The sequence below is a fragment of the Egretta garzetta genome, unplaced genomic scaffold, assembly GCF_000687185.1.
Source record: "Egretta garzetta isolate BGI_Z169 unplaced genomic scaffold, ASM68718v1 scaffold508, whole genome shotgun sequence".
In the NCBI taxonomy this organism is placed as follows: domain Eukaryota; kingdom Metazoa; phylum Chordata; class Aves; order Pelecaniformes; family Ardeidae; genus Egretta; species Egretta garzetta.
The window spans coordinates 1,422,602-1,433,300 of NW_009260609.1; the positions used below are offsets into that span (position 1 = coordinate 1,422,602).

At 41.2% G+C, this 10,699-nt stretch overlaps 1 protein-coding gene across 1 annotated transcript in view; it reads left to right on the forward strand.

Annotated features, from left to right (window-relative positions):
- Positions 1-10,699, forward strand: part of ESR2 (estrogen receptor 2) — a 33,493-nt gene that overhangs the window by 15,367 nt on the left and 7,427 nt on the right. Inside the window, exon 4 of the mRNA XM_009644860.2 lies at positions 6,187-6,486. Within this exon, the coding sequence (XP_009643155.1) occupies positions 6,187-6,486 (300 nt within the window). The remainder of the gene's footprint in view (positions 1-6,186; positions 6,487-10,699) is intronic.

The window sequence follows — 10,699 nt, forward strand, 5'->3', positions numbered from 1 at the left end:
TGCAGTTGCTGCGAAACCAGTTAGTTACACAAGCAGTTGCCAGGGACCAAAATCAGTACTAAGAGCAACGTGCCATATGACTGCCCACCATATCAGACAGCACAGGCATTTGCGGTTTTCAAAGAATTTGTAACAATGCAGGAGTTGCTTTAAAAATAGTGTGTTTCACTGCCAATAATATGTGTTGTGGCTCGTTCATGGGTGAGTGAACAACAGGCTCATTTTAATGACCTTTTTTTTTCAATTGTGTCTTATTTCTTAAATTCTTGTAATCATTTACCCATGTGGTCTACGGTGCTGTAGCTTGAGGTCTTGCCCTTGGTCCAGCATTCTCAGTTGAATACAGCTATTTTCTTGCACAATAAATAGCTCTAAATAAGGAGAGCACTGTAGGAAGAATGAGGGATTTGATCATCTTGCGTGCTTCTCCAATTGCCTGAATTATCTTTATATGAATTAATGTTAGCTATTAAGTACAGTTAGGGCATTTGTGGTAGAGTCAGAAATAGCCCCTCATCTGGGAAGCCGTAAGTATTTTACTGCTGTGCCTTTACACAGGTTGATCCACATCTCTGTGTCTCGTTAAGCCAAACACTAAGCTGGTCTATAATTACTTATAACACATAGTTTTATAAACACTTATACATGCCTTGTACATATACATTACATATACATACATAATAGATGTACAGGTAAAATTTCTCAGTCCTGCCTAAACATTGGATTTGAATAAAAAGCACAGAAGTTCCTTTACATTGTTGAAATGTTGTTTTAGTTGGAAAGGCTGCTACTTTCTGAGGTGTCAATTGACTAGCAAGCTTAAATGTTGTTTTCCTAGATGTGTAATCTTACAATGCACTGGGGTTTTTTTTCCTTTTTTTTTTTTTTATATAAGCAGAATAAATTTTAACGTGGAAATAAATGGTATCTCTTTTAATTACTGACAAGCTGTGTTTTATGCACACTGCTCAGTGAATCAGCTTTTGCCTGCTTTGGCAATATATGGTCATTAAAAAATGCAAACAATAATTCAGAACCTGGTTTAGCTGGGGTTCCCCCCCCATCTTCTCTTCATCACCAACTATATATATATTGGTTTTAGTAACAAGTTTTTTATGCAGAAATGTCATAACACTCCTAATTTGGCTTTCTGCTCTGAAGATGTGATTATAGAAACTGGTTTTGTGTTTTAAATGGAGCAGTTGGTTCTTGGTTTTTTTAAGAAGTACTGGTTATATATGAAACTTGATTTAGTTAAATAACCTGAAGTAACTTAAAGGGGCTTGCTACTTCCCAGTAAGAACCCTCCACAAGTGTTGAGACCTTTAATACTGTCAATAAGTATCACAACCCAGCTGAGTTATTTTAAGATGGATCATGGAGTGCAGCTGCGCAGATGAAAATTGTACAAGATTGTATCAATTGGAACAGGATGCTTGACTACTAGGCCTGGTATTTTCCGTGTCACAGAGAAGTCTGGGTGACAGCATGACAGAGCTGGGGACAGCTGACCAGAGGATGTGGAGTCCCACAAGAGTGCACTTGGTTCACTTCAGTGCCACAAACTGAACTAGGGTCAAGGAGCTGGTTGCAAGTGCTTGCTTGACCACCTGTTGCTTCTGGCAGGTGTGTCCAAACTGCTGGAATTTCTTCCTCGTTGTGCCATCAGACATCTCCTCCTCTCCTCAGCTCCCTCTTAAACCAGTAGATTTGCTGACTTTATCATTTTAGATATGGTCCCTAACAACTTTTCCATGTGTTTAATTGAAAGACTGCTGTTCATGTGTCATCTTTTGGGGGGCTTCACGGCTCCACCAGGTACTGGAGAATAAAAACCATGCATGTCATGGAGCAGTTGGTATTTTCTAATAGCCCAAGAAAATTTCTACTCTGCCCTGCGTCTCCCTATGGCTTTTAGTCCCTCTGTGCTATTTTTCTTGTTCTGTCCTTCAAGATGCCCATGTTCAATGTGCTTCAGCTTTCTAAATAGTGGAAACAATGTGAGGTGTTGCTTCTTGCTTGAGGTCACTTCTCTCCTAGTGGTTACGATCTCTACCATGCCATTCACATGGAAATCAGAACCATGGAGATCTCTGCAGGTAGGCCACCCTGATACCTAGGCATTTCCTCATCTGTCTCCAGTTGTACTTTTGTTCCAGTTGCCTGGCTCACTGCCGACCTTTCCTCTTTGTCTTCCCTGATGGAAAATATTTACATACTTTCTCTGCATGACATGACTTCAGAACAGTCTGCAGCCCACTGTGCCATTCTAATGTTTTTCTGAAGCTGACAAAGCAGAAGATTTTCCTCTTGACCTTTGTGCATTAGTCCAAAATCAGGTTTAGCACAGAGTTCACTACACCATCCAATGTTTTTGTAGAAATTAGTCTGTGCCATACTGTCCTTTGACTCTCTCAGGAAGAAAAGGATTTGCCCAGACATACGGTTGAAGAAATTGCTCTGTTACTTGCGTAGTTCTGCAGGTAACCTTTCTTTGGGTATCATCAAGTCTGATTTCATGAATCTACCACAAGATACTGTCTACAGCTCTGATTGTTTCTGCTGGTATGTTTACTTTCCCTAACTGCTGTTCATCTGCCCTGGCAGCTTCTAGCTAGATGTCATTCAGCTAAGCATTTGGTTCTGCAAATCATTGATTTTTTTTCCTTCAATCCATTATCACAGAATCACAGAATTGCAAGGGTTGGAAGGGACCTCGGGAGATCATCTAGTCCAACCCCCCTGCTAAAGCAGGTTCTCCTAAAGCATGTTACACAGGACTTCGTCCATGCAGGGTTTGAATATCTCCAGAGAAGGAGATGCCACACGCCCCCTGGGCAGCCTGTTCCAGTGCTCCGTCACCCTCAGAGTAAAGAAGTATTTCCTCATATTCAACTGAAACCTCTTATGTTTCAGTTTGTACCCATTGCCCCTTGTCCTGTCACTGGACACCACTGTAAAGAGACTGGCTCCATCCTCATGACTTCCGCCCTTAAGATATTTGTATGTGTTGATGAGGTCCCCTCTCAGTCTTCTCTTCTTCAGGCTGAACAAGCCCAACTCTCTCAGCCTTTCCTTATAGGGGAGATGCTCCAGTCCCTTTATCATCCTAGTTGCTCTCCTCTGGACTCTTTTTAGGAGTTCCTCATCTTTCCTGAACTGGGGAGCCCAGAACTGGACACAGTACTCCAGGTGGGGTCTCACCAGGGCAGAGTAGAGGGGGAGGATAACCTTCCTTGACCTGCTGGCCATGCTCCTCTTAATACACCCCAGGATACCACTGGCCTTCGTGGCAACAAGGGCACCCTGCTGGCTCATGGTCAGCTTGTCATCCACCAGGAATGGATTATTTGTGCAAATGTCCTGTCAGTACTCAACCCATTTCATCCTGCCCATATTCCTTTTAAGGATGCAAAACCATCCTTGCCCCAAATGGTGCCGACTTTAAGCTGGACTTCTAGCTGATAACGTTTCCAGTTCCGAATGCCTTGTTCCACTTGGATTCCTCCATGTCTGAGAACTGTTCATTGAACCAGCTTTGCCTATTTGCGTTCTCCAGTCTCTTAGGTTTCCAGATAGAGGATGTTCTCAAGTACTGAGAACTTCTTTAATGATCATCCTGTTCTCTTTTACATCCAAGGTGGTTTACTGAACAGGCAGCAAGTGGAGGATGATAGCAATGTGCAGTTGAAAGTGCCACATCCTTGAAGACCCAGCAGACTTTGTTAGTCCCTATCCAGTCTTTTCAGTGCTTTCAGGTTGTACCTGATTGGCCTTTGCACCTCGCCCTTCTTATGAGTTGACTCAAATGGTGCTTGATAGCAGCTGAACACAAGACAGGACTATGATCTGAAAAGACAGCTCTTCTGAAGAACCTCCACTACTGAGAGTCTGCATTCACGCAACATCTTATTTAGCAAGACAAAGCCTTATCAACAGCATCTGAAATTAATTTTTTGTGCCCCTACTCCCTTTATTTTGAATTTGGCTTATGTTTGGACCTCTTTGCTAACTGAAACCCAAGGCCAGAATTGTATTGTCTGGTTGGAATTTAGACAACCCATGGTCTATATAACTCTGATGGATATGGATGAAGAACGGTAGGAATTGCTGAATCCAGTAGCTTGACAGAAGGGAAACAGCTATGTCCCCAGGTCCAGTAGCAAGTCTGAGTGTGTATTGTTATCAGGCACATACACACACAACACCTGTATCCACAGTCAGCCATGCAGATCAGCACAGACAGAAAATACAGCACTCATGCGAATACAAGCGGTGGAAAATATATGCATTTATACAATATAGATAATTCCAATAGCTGGGTTTAGATGCTCAGTCTGTCAAATAGTTGGCCTGTGCATCCCCATATCTCCCCAGCTGATGGTCTCTGGGTCTGCAGCCTCACCCCAGTTGCTGGTAGTCAGACCTTCTCCCACGGAAATGGTCACAGAAACACACATGTGCTATGAATCCTTCCAGTAACTGGCTTTAGAAAGTCAATGTTATCCAGTAGCTGGCCCCTGGATCCTCTGTTCTTCCAGGTACCTTGTGCACAAGCTCTCTTGTGTGCGTGCACACACACACACATACACAAATAGGTCTTTGGCCCTACTGGTAGCTGACACCCAGATCCTCTGGTCTTTCTAGTAGATGGCTTGGAATGCCTGGTCCCTCCAGGTGAACTGAAAAGCCTTTCCTGTTGACTTATCTGCTGGGTGTCATGCCCAGCCCACAGGCTGATCATTCTCCTTTGATAGCCCTGAGAGTAGCCTAGTCAGTGCGCTTGTTGTTGCTGATGAGCTTCCTGGGATTCTTCCATCTTCATCGTTCCTTTGCTTCTTTGTCTTCATGTACTTTATGAAGCCTTTAATCACATGCCTTAATGAAGAACCAGAGTCTGCGACCAGGGCAAGAAGTCTTTAGGCAATGCACAAAAAAACCTTCATAAATGTAGTAATGTCAAGGTAATAGCAGTAGCAGAAAGGATGCTTTTGTCAAATTTGTTGTGAGACTGAAACCAAATGAGACAAACTTATTATGCCTTAAGACTCCATGGTCACTGTGTATGCAATAATAAATGTTGGTCTGGTATAGATTTATGTTAGCACAGGCATTTTCATATCTATGAAAATTCAACCTTTGAGTCTCATATGTCAGTAAAAGTATTGACGACCAGCACAAAAAAATTAACTTCTAAAAGATTTATAGGACAATTTAGCTGTGATATTAGAAATGTTAAGTGCTGGAGGATTCCAGTCTAAGGATCTCTTCAGTAACTTAATAGTTTTAAATATCCAAATTTTTTAATATTGTACAATCTTGCACATTAGTTACTGCCAAGGATTATTTGTAAATTGGTAAACATAGTCCTTGTTACAGAATATGCTGAAAGGGTGAGGGAAGTTGAAGCCATGGCTGAATGTTTTAACAAATCCCCATACCATGTTTTCGGAGACACTTTCAGACTCTTCCCATGGCAGCTCTGCAAGAACAGATAACAGTGGTCCCACCAATAATACTGACAGAGAATTGGAGAATGGTTGGTGTTAGAATGAACAATAAATTAATTCCAGGAATTTAAAGGACTGCTCTGTGCAACAGAAATAGCATTCTGCATGCAGAACTCCAAACGGGGCTTGCTCCTTCTGGTTGTAGATATCTGAATTCACTTTGGGAAAACTTCTGCTGGCTTAATGGGATGGAGGGAGAAAATAGGTTGCAGCTCAGTAAGTCCCCAGCTGAACACCCAGCTAGTGGTGAGGCCCAGCTGCGCTTCTGGCTGAGGTATTTACTCTGTATCATGGCCCAGACTTTCAGAAGTCTTTTCTTCCCTCATTTTACATCTAGACCAGAATTTACAAGCGGCTATCTTTATTTGCATTTAAAGACCTGATTTATCGCTTTTTGATGTCAGTGGGAATTTTCCCATGGACTTTTAAAATGAGTTAACTGAAGTTCAAAAATAAACATTTTTAACATTACTTTTTTTTAGTAGGATAAACAAAAGCCTCAGCTGAAGTCAGTGGAAACAAAGTTAAGTCAATGCTGAATGCTCTAGAAATTCTGAAACTTGATGTTCACTATTAGAACATCCAATATTAAAGGGGTTTCCTCAAACATTTGGATTTACAATATGCAACACTGAGAGAAAAATACTTCAATGCAATCATGTGCCTCTCATGTCAGGCTCAAGAAGAGAACGTTGTGGATATCGGATCCTGCGTCGCCACCGTAATACAGAAGAGCAAGTGCATTGCATTGCCAAAGCTAAGAAATACAATGAGACGGCAACGCGTGTAAAAGAGATCCTGCTCAGCACAGTCAGTCCGGAGCAGTTTGTTTTAACGCTACTCGAAGCAGAGCCTCCCAATGTGTTGGTGAGTCGTCCCAGCAAGCCATTCACGGAGGCCTCCATGATGATGTCCCTGACGAAACTGGCAGACAAAGAGCTGGTCCACATGATTGGTTGGGCCAAAAAAATTCCTGGTAAGAATTTCAATCTTGGTTTTTATTATTTTATTCAATGCTTTTGCCATCAGTGTATCGTTCTCTACCCTGAAATAACAGCACAGCGTATTAATTAAAATCTTAAGCTTTTAACCCTGTGAAGTAATGGATAATTTATTGCTCTCAGTAATTCACCTGGATGTATTTTGATTTAGACAACGTCCTCACCCATAGTTTGCTATCTGTTGTTAGTCAAATACTTGTTCATTTTGCTAAAAAACATAGCTGGTGTTAGGTGTAATTTCTACCTCATCAACTATAAATATCTGATTAATCTGATTTAGAAGGTTCATTAAAAGGGGTATTAACTACATTGCTGTAAACAAGAATTTAAGAACAAATTCTTTCCTTGAATCCTGATAGAAGGCTTCTAATACAGTTGATGAAAACTGAAGTGTGTCCAAGCACCGAGTGTCTGCAATTGCTTCAGTTGACAGAGTTGCCACACAAGAGCATCAGATTGCGCATAGTATCGATCTCAGAATTATCGTGCTCTCTCCTTCAAAACCAAAATCAATAAGGATGCTTTTGATTGTTGGCAACACAACATGTACGGAAGTACAACTACATGTGTTATTGCCCTGAATGTCACAAATGCGACCGCGGTATTGTGGCAATGTGCCATTTCACTTCTTACAAACTAGAAGTGGTGAGCACTTCCAATTCCTTCTCCATGAACAGCCCATGATTAAACCAGTCAGAATAAAGAATAAAAGCCAGAATAAAAGCAGCCAGCACACAGAGAACATAGGTGGAAAAGTTGTGCAGAAAAACTTGCTGGCTGGCATAGACTAAACCACAGACTGTGGTGCTTTAGTGAGAGCTAAGGTGACCAACTAATAATTGTGAGCTGAAAGAAGCATTAAATAGTTGCTAGAAGTATAGCAGCATGGGACTTAATCCTTAACTTCAGACATTGTGCTCTGCTAGAAGTGATCCCTACGGCTGTGCTTGCCTCCCATGGCTAACACATTCTGCAGGGCGTCTGGTGGTGCTAACCCCACGTCCATCAGGACTGAGGAGCCAGCACACCACGGCTCCTCTCTTGGATTTTAAGTTGAAGGCAACCAGAGCGTGCTGGTGTGTGCCCTGGTCTAGCCACGCTTGAATGCGCAGCTAGGAGACACGACAGTAATCCTATGTCTAGAAATAAACTGAGCGTGTACAGGAAACAAGCTCATTGGAGAATATTTCTATGAGACTTTAGGATAAGGGAAGTGTGTCCTATTTCAGATCTAGTCAGAGTGGCTGAAGGTGCTACCAGCTCCAGCTGCTGGACCGCATCTCCTAGTTGCAGTTACGGTCTGTACAGCTCAGCCACTGCATTGGAGGGTTCAGGCGTGATGGGTTTCGGGTGTGCAGATTCCAGGTCAGCTGCTGAGCTGCTGGGGAGGAGATGCTTGCACAGCACGAGCATCTTAAACCATTTGCAAAGTGATGGTCGATTTGTTGTTAGTATGGAATGTTTTAAACTGAGACCCCAAATCCTTAATCCTTATTTTTCCTGATTTAAGACACTCTGAAAATAAGTGTAAAGTAAGTAACCATAAGGGGTTAAGTGGTGTCTGTTGCTATAATTTCTTGTCTGATCAGAAAAACTTGATTAAAAGGCACCATTTCAGAGGACTCCGTACAGTTATGTTAAACCAGTAGGAAGTGAATTGTGAAGGAAAACCAGAGAAAGTCTTAGAAAATGACCTCATTTTAAGCAATATTTGAATGGGAAAAACACCCCAAACCAATCTTTTCATGTCAGCTTTTTTTTTAAAAAAACCCACAAACTTAAAACCTCAGCCAGTTGAGATTAATTTTTTGAATTTTTTAAAAGATCGGTTTCCATACCAACCCCGATTTTGACATTGATCATTCTTAGTTTATTTTCAACATCTGTCAGAAATAAAAGCTTTTCCTTGGCAGTAAGAGAACTGTATGAAGAAAACCCATCGAAGCAGTCGGACCCCTTCAAAACAGTTCCTGGGAATGTTGACGCTTTATTGTGTGTGTTTGTTTTTTCTGCTCGAGCCTGTTACACAGAACAGAAGTAAACACCATTTTAGAGCAATGCCAAAAATAGATGTGATGTTTAATATGTACCTAATTATAAGGAATATTGCCACATTTACAGGGTGGTTAGAGTGTCTACGTGACTGTGGATTTATTTTTTTTTCCCATTAAAATAACTGTGATGATTAAAGCTTAGGACATAGAATCTCAGTTTTCAAAAATTCTTGCCTGAAGTTAATCACCTAGATCCATGCTCTGCTTCCTGGAGGTAGGGTCTTAGAGAAAAAAATACAGACTTCTTGACTAATGGCCCAGTGAACAATAATTTTGCTTTCTGTAAAGCTGAATATTTGCTTTTGTGTAGCTGGGGAAGAAGCCGATTTTCACCTCTAAATTATTATTGGATCTTACTTTGACACTCACTGAAACTGAAAGAAAATATTTTTATTTTTCCTTATAGATGCTGATGTTAACAGTAACTTTTTGCCTAAATAGGAAAGACAAATGGTTGGATTGGGGTTTTTTTCTATTTAATATTTAATGACCTTCTTTTGTTATGAGTTTTACTCTGTGATCATATTTTTGTCTGTCCTTCCAGCTTAATGGATTGCATTTTTGTTGTTGCCCAGTAAAATAGAAGTTGACACCTGGATCTTTTTCCTTCTAAATTCCAAGTATTTTAATTCTAAGTTGTCAGATGGCCGAACGTAACTTCTATAATTGCCTTTTACTTTGTTGACCTGGTCTAGGAGAGTTGAACGTGGCTCATAGCTGGACCTGTATTGCTAATCGATAGGATGTTGTCATAATATTGAAATCTGGATTTGTTATGCAACCTAGCGTGGTGCTGGCCAGAACAGCCTGTCTTTCGCTAGTTACTACACATCCAGCACAAGTTTTTTTTTTCTTGTCTGTCTTGGTAATTTATAATTAAATGATTAGGTATAGAGAACACGATTTAAAGGGCATGTACTATAGCCACAGAAAATAAAGTAGTTTAATGTACTCTGCAGCAAATGAAATAGGACTGCTGGCACTGCGGTGGATGATCACTGGTGGTGATGTGCTGTCCTCAATGCTTAAAGCATAAGATCGTTAGGAAATGGAAAGGTATAGTCCTTCTAATAGCTGTGCTTAATGGTCCTAAATCGTACTGCTGGTGCTGATAATGTGAGTGTAGCAGATGACCCCTGGGATAAATCTGGATCTTTAAGTATCTGTAGATTGAACGCTGGGACTTGGTCTGACATCTCGCTCAGCTGAGATGATAGTTTTTAAACCCAGTGACTGGTTGTTTATGGTAGAGAAATCAGCACATGCCTGTGTAAATGTTTATTTAAATAAACTTCTGAAATGTCTTTGGGCTGTTGTTTCCCAGGAAACTGCTGCTGTCAGTTTATGCTATTCACACATCGGTGATTATTTTTCTAAAAGCACTTTTAAAATTATGAGTGTGTGTCTCGCAGGTAATCTGTTGTTGGCTGTGGATTCTGTAGTAAATTTTGTGACAGCGAAATCTAGGAGGGAAGGTACCGCTCATAGGCTTCTGCTTACCCTTCTTATAAAATAAGGAGGAAGGCTATCGCTTTTGAAAGGCGGCACTTTTAGCAATGATAAGAGAGAGTGTGCATTACCCAGTTTATGTTAACCCGGGGCTGTCACCGGCTGTCTTCCAGCCTAGTAGTTTAATAAGATTAAAATACATGGAGCATTTGTATAAATTACTGACAGCAGTGTCTTTGACAGCGCAAACGTACTGTGCATATTTTAAGACCTCAGACAACTGGCAAGGACTACGGGAAAGCTGTCTCCCATGGCCAGGCTGTGCGATGATTTTTCACTATGCAGAGTCGCAGGTACCAGCTCATCTGAAAAGGAAGCACCTTTGCTAAGAGACCTAACACAGCTCTGCTTTGAAAGCTGTGGCCTGGCCTGGGTTTTGAACACAGCTACGCTTCGACCACTGCCCTGGCTGTCATCGTATCTGTGTTTTATTCCTTGACTGAGCAGTCTGCTTTCCCACTTGCGTTTTGATAATTCACACTTCTTCTGTTTTCTGTGGTTTAGTTTTGGTTTTTGGTTTTGGTTTTTTGTTTTTTTTTTTTTTTGCATGTGTGTTAATTTTATTTCTCTTTATTTGGCTTCTCTGCATCTTTTTTCCCCCGCTCTTTTTTGCAGGGGTAGGGAA